General features: G+C 39.1%; 1 protein-coding gene across 1 annotated transcript in view; it reads right to left on the bottom strand.

Moving 5' to 3' along the window:
• Positions 1–11,306: 11,306 nt before the first annotated feature.
• Positions 11,307–19,762, bottom strand: part of LOC106939972 (transmembrane protein 2-like) — a 28,764-nt gene continuing 20,308 nt past the window's right edge. Inside the window, exons 13-24 of the mRNA XM_015022567.1 lie at positions 19,076–19,207; positions 18,279–18,314; positions 17,938–18,093; positions 16,958–17,135; positions 15,606–15,821; positions 15,324–15,535; positions 14,638–14,820; positions 14,191–14,410; positions 14,004–14,105; positions 13,759–13,904; positions 13,552–13,658; positions 11,307–12,962 (exon numbers count right to left, since the gene is read on the bottom strand). Coding sequence (XP_014878053.1) covers positions 12,763–12,962; positions 13,552–13,658; positions 13,759–13,904; positions 14,004–14,105; positions 14,191–14,410; positions 14,638–14,820; positions 15,324–15,535; positions 15,606–15,821; positions 16,958–17,135; positions 17,938–18,093; positions 18,279–18,314; positions 19,076–19,207 — 1,888 coding nt within the window. The 3' untranslated portion in view covers positions 11,307–12,762. The remainder of the gene's footprint in view (positions 12,963–13,551; positions 13,659–13,758; positions 13,905–14,003; positions 14,106–14,190; positions 14,411–14,637; positions 14,821–15,323; positions 15,536–15,605; positions 15,822–16,957; positions 17,136–17,937; positions 18,094–18,278; positions 18,315–19,075; positions 19,208–19,762) is intronic.

Below are 19,762 nucleotides of genomic sequence, written 5' to 3' on the forward strand. Positions count from 1 at the left end.
GTTAACCTTTCCAGTTGAACCTCGGGACTTTGTTGGGAGACACAGGGGAGCTCCTTGTGTCTCCCAACAACTCCAAGGCTTAAGTAATTCAGGACTTCAGGGTCAACTCCCATCAGGGAGCCGCCAGGAATCTTGGGCACCATGACAAAAAATTTAATTGGGTCCCCGCTTCACAACTACTGTTACAATTTCTTGAGTCTAACTGACCCATATAAAGCGTCACAATTTTAAAGGCATGCAACTGCCTTGTTTTCTTTGGCCCAATACTGATACTAGCACAATATTTACTGCTAGTGAATTTTAAATGCAACAGTCTGCATACAATACATCAATTAAGTTGCTTAATTTTTTTATTAGCTTTAGATTACTGAAAGTTCTCTCCCCACTTGCAACAGTCACAGACAACGTGTAAAATATACATGAAGCAAACCAGACAATAAAATGATATCTAGTTGCATTTTATTGAAGCTGCAGTATATAACTTTAATAAAAATATATATATATGTTTTTTTTTCATATTTGTTAAAGTTGTCACCATGTTGTGACAGTTTGCTATGAAACAGATAATCTGTGGAAAAAAATCTATCTCCTTAAAGTTCTCTCTGAACTACTATTCCTAGCTAAAGTAATGCAACATTCCGACCAAAAACAACCAATCAGAACCAGGAGGAGGGTCTTAGTGCTGTCAATCAATCTCATACACTCCCAGCTAAATGTGCTAATGGCGGAGAAACAACTTATCGAGCAAGAAAACTGTTTATTTGCTGTCATTGGTAGCTATGCTAACTAATCTGAGCATTCACAACAGTTGCAGCATAGCACAGAGCGAGGAGCAGGGAGGATGAGCAGCCACATAATATTTTGATTGACAAAACTAAAACCCACCTCCTGCCTCTGGTTGTTTCTAGATGGCAAGCACTGTGAGAAGGCAGAGGAAATAAATTTTTCACACATTATCTCTCACGCCATACTTTCACAACATAATTAACGAATATGTAAAAAAATATATTTTTTTTCTAAAAGTTACATACTGCAGCTTAGGAGAGGTCAGGTGAGGAGGGACGTGGCATCAGATTTCTGTAATTTAAACGCAAACTAAGGTAAAACTGTGGACTGGCTGCAGTCCAGACAGGAAGCTTTTTCTTTATTATTTTATAAAGATTGTTTGAATTTCTGTCAGTAATAAATATATTGTTTTTGTTGTGTAATTGTAAAAAGAGCAAAGACACACTGGAATGATGCTAACTACCTTGTCATTGAACAGAGTGTTGCTCACCTTTTTCACTGGGGCGGGGGTGAAGGGTTATACTGGTATCGGAGGTTAGAGCTGCTGCTGACTGACTCACCTGTTGTCAAGTGTGGTACAAGGTGCAGACACAAGTTAATCTGTCCCTCTTCCTTCGTTCATTAAATGCTCATGAATTGGAAGCAAACAGAAGTCTGTACCTAAGCTAACTATGCTAAATGGTCTCACACAGTCTACCCACCTCTCTTAGAGAAAAACTGGGTTACAAGTTGACACTCTTGTCTTTCTCCCTTTTTTATCTCTATTTTTATTTTTTTATTTTTTATTTTTTTGAAAACCTAACTTTATTATTTGTTCTAGGCAGCATAACAATCATAGTCGTTCTTGTCTTCGACTGACTGCTGCTGTTCACCGTCACAGTCAAGTGCGCTAAGCAGGAACGAACCATTTCATGCAGATCCAGAGGGGAGTTCAGTGCAAATATGGATTTGTGCTTTTTAGTCTGGGAGTGGTAACGTTTAATTTTTACTGCTAAAAACAATGTTAAAAAACACAATAACAGTAACTTGACTTTTTTCAAGATAATCTGTCTCATAATAGTGACAGTTTTAACAAATATGTCAGTTGTAACTTTGATTAAGCACACATTTGCTTTGATTAAGCACACATAGCCTTTGCTGTCACATGATTTATTTCCATATGGGATAAATTTTTCACCAAGATCTTGTATTGATGGAAGTTGTCTGACCAATGTTCAATTATTTCCTCAGAAAATTGCAAATATTATCAGCGGTGTTAAGGTCTGAACTCTGGTGGCCGAGTCGTGTGAAAATAATGTCACCCTCCCTGAACCACTCATTCACAATTTCAACTAACGAAGTTTGCATTGTCATCTGGGGATATCCCCATCTCATTAGTCAAGAAACAATCTATTGATGGAATAACCTAGTGATTCAGTCAGCTGACGTCGTCATATGAACCTGACCAATTGCAGCAACCTCAGGTCATGCTGTCCCCACAGACTGCTGCAGTAGACACTTGTCATTATCTGTACATTGCTTCATCTATCTCCCTTCTTACTCTAATGCACCCATTCCTCTCGAACATAGGAAATCTGGACTCATAATATCACATGTCCTTATGTGATGGACTCTACTTCTCCAGAGTCCTGTGTTTATGCTCCTTTGCAAAATGTAGGGGTTTTTTTCTCTCTGGTTAGCTGTTTTGATTAGTGGTTTGTTATGGCTACACAGCTCTTACTTTCACTATTAAACACATCCTTGAGTTCGGCAGTCATTTGTCACCAAACATTTACGTAATCACCAATCACGGTCATTCAGGGTCTTCTTCTGACCACATTTCTTCCTCAAAAGCGTTGGGCTCAAACTGCATTGATCGAGGTCCAGAGTCTTGCAACCTTTTGATGAGCCCGTTGTCCTTCACACTTAAACTAATTGGTGAAACTGCCTCACTAGCATGCAGTGAAGCTCTACAGAGCTATGCTAATGAGCTACTAATGGAGCCAGGTGTGCTGAAGCAAAGAGACATCTAACAGTTGCCGGACACTCAGCCTTGAGGAATGCAGTTTGAGACCACTGCTCTATTCTTCCAGATTTCACTAATGCCTTAGCTAGTTCTCAGCTTCTGCAGTCGGACTAGATGTTTTCTCTGTTTCATGTATGCTAATGATTTCACTCTTCTTAAGCAGACCATATTTCCAATGACCATGGGTTGTCCATATGGATGTTAAAGTAGTGAGAAGCTGCTCATTGCATCAGCTGGGGTTAAGTAACTTCCATGAACTATCCAATAGGATGCTCACAAATATTATTTAAATTTTTGTGTTAATATTTTTTTTTTTTTTTTTTTTTTTTTTTGGCAAGGCAGCACTTAATCTCACATGTTATGTATTTCTTTTAAGACTTAAATGGAGTCTGTAATACTTCACCCTATTTATTGTCACGTTTTCTCTTATCTAATCTTGAGTTGCTTTAATGACATTAGACTTAAATAAGCACATCTATAGCTGCTGGTTGACATGAGGCCTTTTGAATTAAAGGTTGAGGTTTTTTGCAGCAGACTGAGGTTAGAGTTCAGGCCTCTTTGCTGCAACTTCACTCACTGTCTTGTTTTCTTTCACTTTGTCACCTTTAACCCCAGCTATTGTTGAATAAAGGCCACCTCTACCAGAAAAAAATACATTTACAAAACCCAGATGGGAAATTCGTATATCAAACTCACAAGCCTTGTACTTTTTTCTCCTTGAAACCAAACCAGATGTAGCATGCGAAGAAAACTGGGTTCTAAACTTATCAGTACAGTGTTTTCATATATTTGTAATCCAAATTGAGTCATAAACAAACAGCACATTTATTTCAAAAGCCTTTAGCAGCTGGCTGTGTTTACCCAACTGATCATTAGCCAGGGTCTCCTCTCATATGTGAACACTAATTGCTGTTTCCTCTCTCTGTGCGACAGAAAGGTTGGCGATGCATTTTTAAGCAGGCTGATACCATCAATTATTCACATGCAGCATTCACAGACAATATGTGTGGTAGTCTTTGCCAGATTTTGTCAGTTTGTTAAAAGTATGTTTGCTTCACGTTGTCAGGTCCAGGTTTACAGATATTTGGCGAAGGGAAGAGGAGTGGGGCCCGGGTCACAATTTGTCATAGGAGGAAATTAAGCAGGACGATCCTGTAATACGAGTGTAACAAGAGTCTACAAACAGAGCAGCAAATGCACATAATCTGCAATGTTTTAGCCATTTTTTTTTCTTTTGTTGCTGCTTCCTGCTGGGAAACTCAACAAGCTGTCAGGCTGTAGCAGCAGCTGAGCCAACAGCAGACGCAGTTCTCCTGTTAGGAAGTGCCATCAAAACTGTCAAATTACAGCTGAAACTCCCACACATCTCCCTGGCCGTTTGATAACAGCTTAAATGACAGTCAGCAAAACCCGTGGCACTGTCAATATGCTTAGTGTATTTGATTTGCGACTGTCGAGCATTTGTACGTGCATGTGTGCGTTTTTTTTTGTTTTTTTTTCCACTCTGGTTTCCCACCTAAAAGCCACTCTAATGAGGGACGGTTCGTCTGCGTAAGAGGACATATCAGTGGAGAAACAAATGATCAAATCACTAAATAAATGCTCAAAGTTTCTCTTACTGAAATTACCATCCCAACTCAAGCAAGAACTAATCAAGTTACAATAGACTTGTTTGGGAGTTTACAAAAATATTAAAGGGACTGAAGATAGCAATGAAAGTGGGGAAACAAAGCCTATGGGGTTACTTTTTTTAGGGGACAGGAAATACCTTAGAGGGCTGTTGGAGGAAAAATGTGCTAAATTCATGTTTTACCAAAGAGAACTGAAATGGAACGAGCTGTGGCGGATGATTTATACATAAAGAGCATATGGTTACTTCTGTGTCCAACGACCAACAGATGGACTGGCATTGCAAAAAAAAAAGTAGAAGGAAGATGAATAATGATTTATTTAGCATAGTAGAAGTCAAACAGTTTTCAGCATTAATAACATACTACTGCTTTCATGTGTCAGTCTTGCTCTCATTTTGCTTTTTGTTAACCGCTGTGCTGTCTTAAAATCGTCATTACTCCCGTCCTTATACAAATCTAATCTGTGCTCTGTCTCCAAGCGGTTTAAAATTCAAAATGGCAGATGTCTTACCACTCTGAAAGTGTCACCAGATCCTTTTTTTGGGGGGATGCTGTCCTCCTCCTCCTACGTCACTGGAGTCCTAAACCTCTAAAGTATCTTCTGACCAAAGTTCCTTCCTTTCTCTGAATGCAACCGGACTAAGCAGAAGAGCCAGATGAATGAAAGGAGAGAGGAATGGCAGGTGTGATGGGATGGTTGGCTCCAGGAGTCAGAAGCCACAGGTGGGCAAGGCATCCCTCTGCTGCTGGAGGCGTGTTGGAGGACAGGGCATGACGCAGACCACGGATGTGTGTGCATGTGTGTGAGTGTGAGACACTGTCAATCTTTATTACAAGGTATCTGTAGGTCCATGAGGAAAACTTGGACGAGGATAGAGATTCTCCATTTAGTTACTCTTTCATAACTAGATTAGCGTACAGCTTTGTCTAATTGACTGTTTTCACTTGTTTAGATAAATTATGTGAAGTTACATCTACGACTGGGCCTAAAAAAATTATTAGAAAAAAGATCATTAAAGAATAAAAGTCCAAGTTTTTGTTTATCTCCTGTATGCAAAAAAAAAAAAATCTGTTTATTTAGAGATAAAAAAAAAAAAGCTTAAGCAATCGTGTCCCTTTTTCTCCAACAATGAGGCACTTCTCCTTTAATCTTTTCTCTTGATTTATCAGTCATCTTCTCAGGAAAGACCTGTTGATGCAGAACCAGTTTCTATCCAGTCCCGATGAGCCGTCTGGTTGATGGAGCGTCACGAGCAGAAGCACCTGAGTCACATTTACTCTGAGGGGCTGAAGTGTGGGAAACTCGGTGTGCGCGCGCGCGTGTGTGTGTGTGCCACCACAGTGATCCAGAGCCTTTGAGCATCTCACTGTGCCAGGTTGCTAGGTGAGGATGTCACGACGCCCACCCCAGTTCCCCCGTGCTTGCACACTCACGGTGCACAGTTTGAAGGGAAGAGGGGTTAATGATAGCAAATAAAGAAAAGTAAACAGCGGGTGGCTAACGAGAGCAAATTTAGATCTGTGCAGCGTTATGAATTAATTAAGAGATCACTTTGACGCCAAAGCAACAGAGGGGAGGAATTGTCTTGTGAGACAACATTGAGAGGGGCCCTGTTAAGCATCAGATTACTTTAGGGCCCCGAGCTGCTTCTTTGCTGCCTGGAAACATAAGCATGACTTTACATCTCATTTAGCTCATTGGTATCCATTCCGAATAAATATACGGCAACTTTTTTTTTTTTTACATTTCTTTTTATATTCTCAGTTTTCCTTGCAACTTTTCTTGCATTTTTTATTTTATTTTTATATAATCTCTATTCCCCTGCATCTTTTGTTCTCTTAATCTTTGTCTCACCTTTCATTGTGTCCGGCCTACATTGATGCCGCTGTGAGTGCGTGAATCCAATCGTAGGCAGTCACATCAGGTGAAATCTGGTTCTGTTGATGCTACGCCACGGCATCATGCAGCCTGGCGCACGCTCATATTTGCTCCCCTAAAGACCTCGTGTGTTTTAGCTTTATTGTCACATCTAAATGTTTCAGATCGAACAAAACAAATCTGATACAAAAAGTGACTTTCGACTGATTCCATTGAAGTAAAATAAAGTATTCTTGCCACGTTTCGTTGTCTTTTTGACATTCCCTTTATGTAACGCTGTGTTAGTTTTAAAGCCAAATGTAACGGTAAACACACCTTTGAAAAGTTCTTCTTATGTCTCTTTAGTACAAAGAATGTTTTCTCAAAAGACTGAGGAATCATTCCAACAGCATCACTTTTGGCAATGAGAGAATATTTTTGGCCATTTAAAGTAATAGTTTCCAGATAATATTATAAAGTTTCAGATCCAAACAATGAATATTTTGAAGATGGGAAATGGGTACTGTGCAAGACCCCATCATGGTCACTGCTTGTTTTATGCTTCCGCCGTGAATAATTTGATGGCAGTCAAAATTACTTTTTTTTTAAATACTTATCTGAAAACTGTCACTGACTCTGCTTGATCAGCTCGATTTGCAACTCAAATTTTGAGTTGATTAACACAATATTGGCAGGTTAACTCTGCATATTATCTGGTTTCAAAGAAGGAAAAAATGTTTAAATGGCTTCTGTTCTTAATATTTGGAAAGATGGATGCTTCTTTTGCTGATCCTAGGTTCAGGTTATTTTATTTTTAATTCATTTACCTGCCTTGGAGACTGAGGAAAAGCATTGTCCTGATTTATTTTAGCTATGAAGTGATAGCCAGTGGCCAGACTCTATAGGCGCCTGGGTGCTCTTTCTGGAGAGCACTGATTATCTTGACTTTGTAATCACACCGTGTGCCTCGGCTTGATTTCTTTTAACAGGCCATTCTGTTTCGCTGGAGGGATTAGCCTCGTTGGAGACTGAAGCTTACATGATTGCAACCATGATAATCATCATTTTCATAGTCATCATTGTGATGATCCTCACACGCTGATGGCTTTATGCTCAGATGAACATTGCATTGCCCCCATGACAACAGATTTAGCCAATGGACAGCAGCGTGGAAAGCTTTTGAAAGGATCCTCCAAAGTAATCCAAAACAGTAACAATGTCGAGAGCATCACATTTGAGCGTTATTAAAAGCTTATAAAATGTGCTTTGTGACAAAGCTAAAGTTAATTAAAGCACCTTTTAATCTTTTCCTGCACACACAAATGTAGCGCGAATCATTTAAGGCCCACTGAGATGAAGTTGGGCTTTAGACATTCCACGCTGAGCTTTAGCTTCTGAAAATCAAACGGACCCAAAAACCGAATGCCCAACATGTTGCGGGATATTAAATTAGTGCACGATTAAAACACAGAGCAAGTATTTCTGGTAAAATGTAACTGTGTCATAATCCTCTTTTTATTGAATCTCTCAGGGTGTGATTAGCTCGTGTCATGCTGTGTGGAAAGTGCAGAGCACATTTTCTGTAATAGTGGTGACTGGGACAAGGCTGTTATGTGCCATAGCCATACCTCTTCATCTACAGGTAGATAAGGTTAATTCACTGTCTAATGGGCCGGGGGACTGATGATCCATTTGATGTTAAAGGGTAATTGCCTAAGTCTAAGTGCTGTGGAGAATGTGTGTGTGTGTGTGTGTGTGTGTGTGGCAACTACAAGTTGTTGTGGGCAGTGGAAGAAGTACCAAACTCAGAATCACAGATACTGCCGCCATACGGTCAGTTGAAGTTATGGACATCATTAAAAGGTGACCTACACCACTCCCTTAGCCCTCTGCAGTTGCATGGTATGAAAGGCTTCCCCAAGCATTTCTGTCTCCATCTGATCATTTCAAGACACCTTGTAAGTGTTTTTTTGTTGTTGTTGTTGTTGTTGTTGTTGTTCACATCTCATCCGACACCTGAGCTGTCCAGAACACTTTGCGACAGTGAGGACGCAGAGCAGAGACGAGACCAAGGAGGGTCATGTAAATCAAAGGCTTCAACTAACTCTGACACAAATGTCTGTGCGTGGCAGAGTTAAATTGACATTGAGCACACTGAAGATTTACATTACTCCTCCGGGCTGTAGGGACACGGGGAGAGCAGTAGTCATGGAGACGAACCCCTACATGGCTGTCAGACCTGCTTAATTATTCAGGACCACCATCACTGAGCATCAGCAGGGCATCAACTGCATCCACTAAGAAGCCTGAAAGACAACTGCAGTGTCTACAATTTAAGCTATGCTAACGCTGTTAGCACACGCTAATAGGTGCGGTCAAATTTTTGCTGAATGTTTTGTCAAAGACCTTGTACTGAGATGAGATTCTTCTTCTTGCCAAAACAGGTCAATCGTAGGATTTCTCTGTATTTGGCTTCATCCATCTTCCCATCATTCCCATGAGCTTCCCTATAAATACTAAAGAAATGCACCCATCCGACATGCTATTGGCACCACCATGTTTCACAGTGGAAATAGTGTGTTCAAGGTGCAGTATTAAAAACACGTAGAATCCAAATGAAACCCATTTACATTCCTGGCTGTAATGTGACAAAAATGTGATAAATTCAGGCGGTATATTTTTTTAGCAAGGCCCTGTTGCTCAACACTTATAGGGTTCTTAGTTGGAAACTTAACAATAGTTTTTTCCATGAGGAGTTGGTGTTCTCTTGTGCATGTGAGGGTTTTCCCATACTGTACTAAGGTTTCTTCAAACCTACTGGATGAAAACAGATACATTAATTATTTTCTCATAACAATTTCATGTAGAGTTGGAATGGATAAATTTAACCTGTCAGACTGCTAAAGAAAGTTACACTTTGAGACATCGTTGATGCTTCTTGTTTCATAAACAGGAGAAAGAGAAACCCAAGTATTGACTAATTATGTGAAGATAAAAGATAAAATACACAAAAAATTCTATTTTGCAAAGAAGAACGTGTTGCCATAGATATAGTCTTTGCATGATAACTAAGACTGTGTAACGCTAAAGGCTTCCACCCACACAGGTCCCCAGTGTCATATTTTTAGCCTTGGCATTTCTCTAAGTGTATCTTGCATGGTTCAAAACTCCTAGTATTGCATAATTAAAACTGAAATGTAACAAGTATATTCCGTCCCTCTGTGTGGCATGAAGACAAGAGCATCAAAGGACAGTAATAGTAACACTTTGCGAAGGTTTTAAGACGTGCCTGGCATTTGAAGACCTAAATAAAAATGTTGTCATTGAGCATCAGGGGGGAAAAGCAATTGTCCAAGCAAATCAAAAACAAAAAAAGCAATAAGACTAGAAAAAAGGGAAAGCAAAGGATTTTATGAGGACTTGGGATTCTATGCATGAGTTGGTTTTGAGCAGGCACTCTGTCTTCCTCCCACTCTGAAGAAAAAAACCTGGAGATGCTAAACAGGTTGAAGCAGTTATAGAAAATAGACTGAGAAACTAAATGGATTCCGATGTCATTGTGAAACTAAGCGGGGAAAAAAAACAAAACATATAAAACCCCAATTTTCTTCCCTTCCCTGTAAATAAATCATTTAGCAACCATGTAAAGTATAAGATTCTCTTTGTAGTCAAATATTTTGATGAATAATGTACATACGACTAAAATGTACATACATGTACATACATGTACGACTGTGAGATTAGACAAATCTCATTTTTGGATATTTTATTTTCTGGAGATGCCATCTTTTGTGCAAATACGATTGATCGTGGTTCAAATCTCTATTTGGGGTTGTCAGACTAAATAACTGAGCGACCCCTGAATTCAGTGCTGATGCTGTAGAGAAATCTAAAGTAGAGTTAGATTGTATAAAGATATCTATGACACAGCTGCAAACCTACCAAGATATTTCTGTGTAGCTTGACAACAGCATGTAGCTGAAACATTTTTTTTTTTTTCGCTCACATTAAAACCTCTTTTTTTTTTTTTTTTTTCTTTTGAGTGCTGGTGACTTACATTTCTGCAGTTCTTCAGAACCAGGCACCCATTCACTTTTTGCCCCCAATTTTTTTGTTTTACATTGGAGTTGTGCACACTACTTCCCTCTTCTGCTGCTCTTCTGACCGACATTGAACTATTTCACAAACATTTCAGTCTGCAGATGTACAAAATTGAGGTGAACCATCATAGGCTAACCCTTGCCTTAAGATATTTCTTGTATCTTGCACACAATACAGACAAAAACAAATTACACAATTCTTTTATTTTGTAAAATCTGACTAGCTTACAGAAATGTTAGCCTGTTTGCATTGTTCTCTTCTGTGAGTGCAATGATTCTGATGGCTTGTTAGTTACTTCATGTTAATATGAAGGATTACCAGGTATCATGTGTTGTTTGTTTTTACCATCAGGTGTTTTTCCAAGGCTGAATGTCCTCCAAAACTTTATAAAGACAGGCTGATTACGGGATGTTCCATTTGAAATCCGCTGCCTTGGGGTGTTAGTTTGCCACACCATTTTAAATAAATAGCAGAAGGCAATCCAAACAATTTAATTACGCCACAGTTGCAGCAATAGATTTGGATTAGATTGCTTGTAATTTTGCCATGGTGACTGAACTCCCGTTAATGGAGGTTTGTCTAGTCGGAGGAGCTTCCAGTGTAAAGTCTGGAAAAGAATCTCCTGCATCAAGGCTGTCCAAGTTTGAGCCTCAAGTGATTAAAACTCTACAGTCATGGGCCTGATTCCTTCTTTTAGTTTGGATATAAATTCAGTTGAGTTTTTTTTTTTTTTTAAATTGCTGCTCTGATATTTGAGTTATGAAGCATGGAGCTCAACAGGTACGACTCAGTTTTGCAGGGCATCAAAACGCAGGAACATGACTTCTTTCGACTGCAAAAATACCACAAGTATTACAGTGTGGAATGGCAGAGGAAAGTAACCAGCAACTCCCTTAGCAGATAATGGTAACCAAAACACACGTTACTCAAAATTGCAAATGTTTATTCAACTGAATGAATTTTATAACAAAAGCAGATGATTTTTTTTTTTTTTATGTCAAAATATTTTTTTAAAACTTACAATAACCCATCAAGAGACAAAAAGCAAAAGGACAGCCAATACAACACTGACTATAAATTCTACAGTACAAGTACATAATCATATTTACAGTTTCTTTACTTAAGAAAGAATGAAAATATCTGGTTCGTGCACCTTAAAAGTATCAGCTGAACAAAAGCTGAGTAATAGAAATATCTCCCATTTTTCTGCTCTTTAACAGTACAGTGGTTAAAAGGCAACAAGGTTATTGTTGTACTACTCACAATCAGTCATGAACAAATACTTCTCGACGCTCAGTGGGGGAGCCCTGCTCACATCCATACACACGATAAAGAACACATCGTCCTAAAGTACAACTGTATATAACTCTCAGCAGGTACAAGATTTGTATGCATTTTCTGCTCACTACAACTGCACAGTATGGCGCACATTTTAATTAAATGTCACCATCCTGGTAATAATGCACAAAAAAAAAAGGTAATGAATGAGGCAGACAACAGGTAACACATTCAGTTATGTTCAGAAAACAATGAAGAAAAGTAATCTCTTTTTGTGCTGCAAATAAGGCAAAGTCCTTCAGAGATCATAATTGAGAAAAGATAAATAAAAAATGAAAGACGCTCCAGTAAATCCACGTAGGAATCCAAACAAAGGTGCTCAAAATCTAAAGTCTTTCAGCTGCACAACGATCAGAAGAGGTTTTCCAGTTAAGGTTCAGGTAGAAACACAGCCTGATTCATTCTTGCTGCACATTATTGAGTTGCTTTGAACTAATAAATGCACATAGAGTCGTTATTTTCCATGGTTATCTTTATGCTAGGATCACTAACCCACTGACTCTGATTTCCTACACTACAGGTTCTAACCTGGCCTAACATTGTAACTCTCAGACATTTAATTTCAGTTTTAATTAAAGTCAAATTTACGGTACAACCCAATTTATTTTTAGACTTTGCTTTCGGCCTGTGTACCTAATCCATTATGTTGTTTGTATTCCGTTTTCATTTACTTCCTGCCAATATCGTTTTCATTAGCTTTCAATATAATTATTGGCAATAATTGACTCATTTCTGTTTACTGTGGTACAAGATAACCAAGAGAGTTACTTAATTAAAGCTTTGATAGATTTATAAAGCAAAAGTGCATTGACTTTTAAAAAGGCCCTAAGGGAGGCCAACACAAACACACATCCAAGTATACATCACTAAAAAAAATATTTACCCCATTCATATTATCACTCCTTTTTCCCACTCAATATAGGTAAACATACTTGCCACTGTTAATAAATTAAGAGTTCAGCAGTTCACATTCAGCAACTGGCTGTGTGTTTGTGTGCAAGAATTTTTCGTTTTGGCTTGGTAAGTTGTACGGTTCACATTGGTTATTGCTGCCCTGTGGCTTTTTTGAGAAGTTCCAGGTCTTTGCGTTTTTGAGTTGCAGGCGGCACACACCCATAAGTCTCCAAACCCAAGGGTAAGTAGCGCTCCAGAAGCCCCAACACGCTGCCGTCCTGCCCAGTTTGTAGTGAAATCCATGGAGGAGGCGAAGAAGCTCCCAGGAATCCCCACATTGCCAAACTTTCTGTTGCGAGAGGCAACAATAAAAGATTAGCTGGTGACCAGAATCAGTCTGTAAGCTCAAGATCTCAACTTTAATGTCATGCTAAAAATAACATTCTTTGAAGTAGACACTGTATCAGTGTGTGTTTAAAATCAACACTCACTGATACTAATCAAGAACACGCTCATTTACATAGTATACACCTTTGCCTTCTCTCCAGTCTTCGTGCTATACAACCATTTTCATTTTCTTACTCTTGGGAAACAGTGTTGGGAGAAATTTTACTGTCTCACTTGATTTTTATTGTTTAAATATTTAAATATGTCAATTGTAACTGTCCTAGTTTCTTCATTTCCTTTTGTTCAATCTAATTTTACTTTATCTGTGAGCTAGAAATGTTCCAGATTTAGTTCACAAATCTGGTCACCTTACCCTGGTTGGCTTTAGGGTAAAACCCACCGAGACTGCTGTTTTGGTATTGCTCACTATGCCAACATCTCTAATTGCTAAAACAAGATGTCATGGATCATTTAAGACACCAACTCTGTGGCTTTAACTTTAGTAAAACCAGACATCACACATCTGCAGAAAGCACTGCTTGTACTTTTACCTTTACTATGCAGGTCAGCAGCTTTGGCAAAGCCAAAAGAGACCAGATGTGGAGCCAGATCAACCAGACCTTCAGGCTGACCTCGTGTTGCCATTAGTACTATTGACCTGGAGACAAACAGGTATGAGCATTATGCAACATTCTGCACAGTTTTGAGGAGCAAATTGTCAATTCTTTTTTTTTTTTTTTTTTTTTACACAAACTCACCGCTTTGTGATTCCTGTCTTTAGATACTGTTTCATCTTGTTGTCCACCTTCATGAATGAGGCTTTCTTGGTAATTTTTCCCGAACAGCCATCCACCGAGACCAGGAAAAATCCAGACTGAGTAAAAGGTATGATGACCTCATTCACCTGGAAGGCAAAAGAAAACATTTACAACAGGCAAAACTTCAAATTTGTAATATATAAATAGAAAGGTTTTAATGTGCTTTAGTAGTGCTGGAAGCTCACAGTGACAAAGGTGGCGTTATCTCCCTTTTTTTCTTCTTCGCCGCTTAAAGACTTCACTTGTGTGTGAAGGTAAGGCATCCACGGCTCACTGGAAAACACAATCTGAAACAACAACGCGACACATGATTAACAGTTCTCACTTGAGCTTAATGTTAATGTCTTAATGTTGAAATAAAATGCAACAAACCTCCTTTGCGCCACAGCCTTTGCAAGGCGTCGTGCTTGGAGCAGGCAGAGGCACCACTGCCGATGGCGCCTTTGAGTACTTTGGGTAGGCCTTAGATGTACAGTTGCAGGTCTGTTTGGACGATGTAGTGGCTGTGACTTTTACTCTTTCACAGCCTTTTGTTGAACAGTAGCTGTGGCCGTCCCGTCCATGTCGGGCTTGGAGGTAGAGCCACAGCAAGCTGGGAATGATTGGACAAGCGCAGCAGGAAAGAAACAGTTCAATAAGCTTTTAGAAATGTGGACCATCAGAGACGGGTACAATGAAAACTGATGTGGCGGATTGTCAGAAAGTTGACCTTTATAGGTGAACATCTGTCAGTATTAACCAAATGTCAACAAATCTCCTGACCTCTACATCAGTTTATAATATTGCAATATCATAAATGTCATATTTGGAGTTCCTCACCCAGCAGGTTGGTCAAAGAAGTACTTCCTGTCTGCTGGCTTCGCCTTCAGCTGGGCCAGCGAAGACACGGGGCCGTAATCAGTCATGTCTACAAATGTAAGTTTTTGTCTGTCGTTGATGTCGCTCATGATCTGAAACGTGGTGTCTGGTGGGTAACAGAGTCCAACCAGAATCCAGTCTTCTCTGGAAAAAACCACAAAAAAACAACAACAAAAAAACAGAGATAATGCACACTTTAAAACTAGATCATTTAATTTTACTGTTTTACTTTACCAATTGTACAATGTAGAAATGCATACTATGTCGTCACTAACATCAATACTGGCCAATATTAAAAACCAGTATTTATTTCCAATTTATCTGATTCCAGAGGTGGGGTGGAGGAGATGGGTCATTTGGTATGCAGGGTGGCGTTTTGGTCATTTTTATTTTACAAATGTTTTTTTTTTTTTTTTTTTTTTTTTTTAAACTATGTATTATTTTCCCTCCACTTCCTAGTTCTGTGCTTTTTTGGTTTTGGTCCATCACAAACAAATCCTACCCAAAACTACAGTGACATTTTAGGTTGCAATGTGCCAAAATGTGAAAAAGTTAAAGAGTGTGAACACTTTTGCCATCCGCTGTATTTGTATGTGACATTATAGATACGCAACAACTATCAAAATTAGCCAATTGCATCTACTCACTTATCAAAATTGATGAGTGAGAGGACAACCTCTCTGGGTGCAGGTCCGTTCCAGTGCAGAGTGTAGCTCTTGCCAATCATCAGGATCGGCTGATACTGCTGAGAGGACGCCCCCTGGCTGTTAATCCCCCTCAGCACCAGAGGTGCGTCAGGGTATTCATCTCTGTTGATGGACAGACTCAAGCTAGAGGCTCCCGATGTTTGAATGTACACCTAAAGGAAGAAAAGGTTACAACAAGGAAGAAACAAAGGGAAGGACAGACCCACCCAGGCTCTGCACTACCTGAGAGTAGCGTCCGCTGCAGATCACTCCATTCCAACGGGATATTTTCACACAGTCGGGATGCTGGATTAGGTAATTATCTGCTCGGCCGACGTAGGCATCTTTATAACCCGTGACTGACCCGTCCACGTCATGAAAGATTGAGTTTTTGTCCCCATCGTGGTCATTTTCCTCAAACCACTGTCCAGGACGGCCAAAGAACGCTCGAAGAGCTACCTGAGGGTATAATTAGTGAGGAATGATGTGAATGCTATGTTACTGCACACATTTTCACTTCAGCTTTCCATCCTTATAAAGAACGTCCCAGAGTTTTATTCCTGATTTCGTTTCACATCAATTTTAAATTGATATAAATCTCGGTTTAATTGCTCTATTTCATACCATTTCTAATCACACTGAAAATATCTCACACACATGTCTTTGAGGATGAAATAATATCTAATTTGTATATTGGTAAAGTTTTCCAAGAGATAAAGTGAAATCCAACAAGGATACTCAAAGATTTCCTAATGCACTATACAATGCAACCAGAAGAGGGCATCAATCTTTTACAAATGCTTTTTTTTCCCCCCTGAGACAAATTAGAGAACAGATAGACGGTAGATCCCAATCTATTTCTGCAATAACACAGATGTTTTCAAATTAGGATGCTTCAGGGGACTGGAGGGACGGGCAAGAACAACAAGGACAAATCTCATTCTGATCTATTATGAAGTGGAACAAACCTATTTATCTTAATATCTTCCTTCCTTTCGTGTTTGAGTAAAACAAAATGTACAAACAAACAAACAAAAATAATAATAATAATGTAAGGAAGAACTCAAAAGGAGTTCTTCCAGCAGAGTCACAAGAATCCATTGTCTCATAATTAAAGTCTTGATTAGCAGCACTACTGCATGATCCCAGTTCCCTTTAACGTGCAGTCAGACCTGAATATTTTACATTTTTGAAGTTGAATAAAAATAGATGCATAATTTTTATAATGTCTTCCAAAAAAAGGGGTGAAAAGTATACCATGAATTCAAGCTTCTCTACTCTGACACCCCTAAATGAATTCCACCATAGCACAAATTTCAGTCTTCAGACGAGCAAAGTATGTAAAGATGAGCCGATTTGTAAACCTCACAATTACGAACTTCTTTGTGTGGATCTTTCACACAAAAACCCAAAGAAAATACCAGGTCTGTGGTTGCCACATGACAAAATTTGTCAATGTTTAGAGGAATTTTTGCAAAGCATCTTTTGGCAGTTCATGTCAGAAAATATAATAAACGAACATGAACCATGTTCAGCTTGTAAACCAAGTTGAAAGATTGTCTCATACAAAACTAATTTTAAAGATATTTGCTCACAGTGGGGTGGAAGCTGAGCTGGGACAGGTTGTTTCGTGGGGTCAGTTGCCACGTGTTCTTCAAGTTAAAGCCCACCGCACTGGTGTAACGCTCCGGTGTGGGGATGAACGCTCGAAACGTGCTCTGTGTGAGACGCACTGGACCGTCGTAGATCTGGAAACCTCGGATTGGGAACGTCCTGAAATTGACATCGACATGGAAAAAAAACCCCACAAACCAATGAGAAGAATAGAAGTAGTCTTACAGGGTTTCAGCAAGTTTCAGTAAGTCAAAATTAAGACTATTTTACTTAAATTGAAGTGCAGAATAAATGGCATACACTGACAATAATTAATAATTCCTCTTTTTCTTAGTGACATCTCTCACACCGGAAAAAGATTTCCAGTGTATTCTGGATGCTTAGAAAACTGCTCCAGTTGTTTCCGTTGATTACAAAATAACAACGTTTTTGGAAAAAAAAAAAAAAAAAAGTGATTTAATTCCATAGACCTGGTTTATGATGTTCCTTCTTTGTAAAGACGGCAAATAATAGAAACAGAAAACAATGACATTATGTTCTCAAAAGACAAAATAAGGCTCAAGGGTTTTCAAATAAGTGTGCAACAGCAGGTTAAGTCTATAGACATTTCTGCAACGCAAAACAATCTGTGCTTATAAACAAACCGTGTTGCATAAACTCCACTGTTCTGGAAAGCATCTCTGAATATGATTTGATCACCAACAAAATAATGCCTTTAAGATTCTGTATTACTGTTCCTAAGGTCTAAATGTCACCACCACATTTTTTCATAAACTGCCAAAAATACCATGAGGGAAAAGAGTCAAACAGAACTTTCTTTCACAGGTTCATCCACAGGGAAACGTGGCTGTGGCACCCTCGTGATCTTGAGTCAATCTCACCACCTCCTGCCTGCACACTGGCTATGAATGAGTTCTCTCCTCCTCCGTAATTCATTTAATCACCATTTTCTTGACCTTACTTGTTTCTTGGCAGTGTCCGCGACTCTCCGTCAATCCCTCCAATACCCCAGTATTTATTCTGCCCTCCATTGGTTCCTCTGTTCCGGCTCTCCCCAACAAACAGAGACTGTGTCACCTCCTGGCTGGAGCCTTCGTCCTTAGGGTAGCTACCATCACTGCAGAGATTATGCATTATTATGTGATGCACCTAAAAATGCTTGAGAATTCATGTTTTAAGCACAAGAAAACTTAAGAAAAAAGTGGTGTTTGGAAAGTTGATTTAACACCAGGAGAAACGGGATAAAAATTAGTGAAATGACGTGTACAGCTAAGAAAACAAGGAATGATGCACAGAACACACCTGGCAAAAGACAGACCCACTCCGTTGTCTGCAAAGCTGTAAGACACAATGTCGAAAAATCATACAGTTATTTTAAAATCCTGAGGCAGTTTGATGATCTGACAATGTAAAATAAGTGAAAACAGCAATATGAAGGGGAACTCTCATTTTTCATTGCAATGTTATTGGGCAGTAATAACATTGCAATGAAAAAAAAAAGGCCAGTTATCCCCCAAAGAGCCTCCCCAGCAGTTCAGTCACTGAAAAATCTGAGTTTTATTCATCTTCACAGAACAGATCAAATTGAAAAATCACCACTTTTTCACTTTGAAAGGCTCAACAAACAGCATGTTGTTTGATGCAGCTTGTTTGGAGTTTAGAGAAAATCAGATAAAAGTTAGGGACAAATGCTTTGATGCATAACACTGATTCTTTCATTTTCCACTGGACTAAAAAAAAAAAGGAACCAGCAGCACATTTCTACATTTTATGGTGCGTGTTTATTTTTTCTGATATTTTAATCGTTGAACTGAAATAAAGTTTACAAAAAACGAGCTTGCACATGCTGATGTCATCGGCGGGTCAGATTTTAAAGGAAGCTGGAAAAAGGTGGACCTGTGCGTCTCTAACAGAAATTTGCACAAAATCCGATGTTAAGAACATGTGTAGTCTTAAAAATTATAACCAAATTAAATAATCTAAATAAACAAATATAATTCGACATGTAACACTATTCTTTTGCTCTTCGTAGGAAACCTCCGGCCCTTAGTTTATCTGATGGGCATGCTTGTCTGACAAAAACAATCAGATTGTCTCACCCAGAGTTCTGGATGATGATGTCTCCGCCTCGTATCCACGCTCCTAAGTCGTTGTTCTTGAAGGAAATGAGAGTATCGATGACCGCTGCCACACGAGGTTGACTGGGGTCAGCATTCTGGTGGGGTCGGAATCTGACAGAGAGAAAGGAAAAAATAAATAACTACCATTATTGCACCTCTTTTTTTTCCCTACCAATTACCTTTTCAAATCCAGACAGATTTTCATTATTCAACAATAAAAAACAAAACAAAAAAAAAACAACAACAAAAAAAAACATGTTTTTTGTTGAAAACTGATCTCAACATTCAACTGATCTCTGCATACTTCGGCTGTGTGGAGCAGCCAGCAGTCTCGGTGGACACATAAGATTTTTCTCCCGTCGAGCTGGGGGCCGTATTTGGATAGGTAGCAGAGTGGAAACTCAGTCTGTAAAGCCTTGTTTTCTCTGTCAACACAAACTTGACAGGCATCCCACTAAAATGTATCAACACACTATAAAGTCGAACACCATCTTTCTCAGTCAACGGCCGTCTGCAAGAACATCTCCGCCGGGCAACTATCAATAACTTTTTTCATAAGCATTAATTAGCTGTGGCGCAAAACAAATATATTAGTAAACCTCAAATTCCTTCATGTTTACACAGTGTTATTATACATCACGATGTATGCGATAACAAACCGCTGAC

The sequence above is a fragment of the Poecilia latipinna genome, unplaced genomic scaffold, assembly GCF_001443285.1.
Source record: "Poecilia latipinna isolate Pla-1442-1.1 unplaced genomic scaffold, P_latipinna-1.0 Scaffold3047, whole genome shotgun sequence".
Classification (NCBI taxonomy): domain Eukaryota; kingdom Metazoa; phylum Chordata; class Actinopteri; order Cyprinodontiformes; family Poeciliidae; genus Poecilia; species Poecilia latipinna.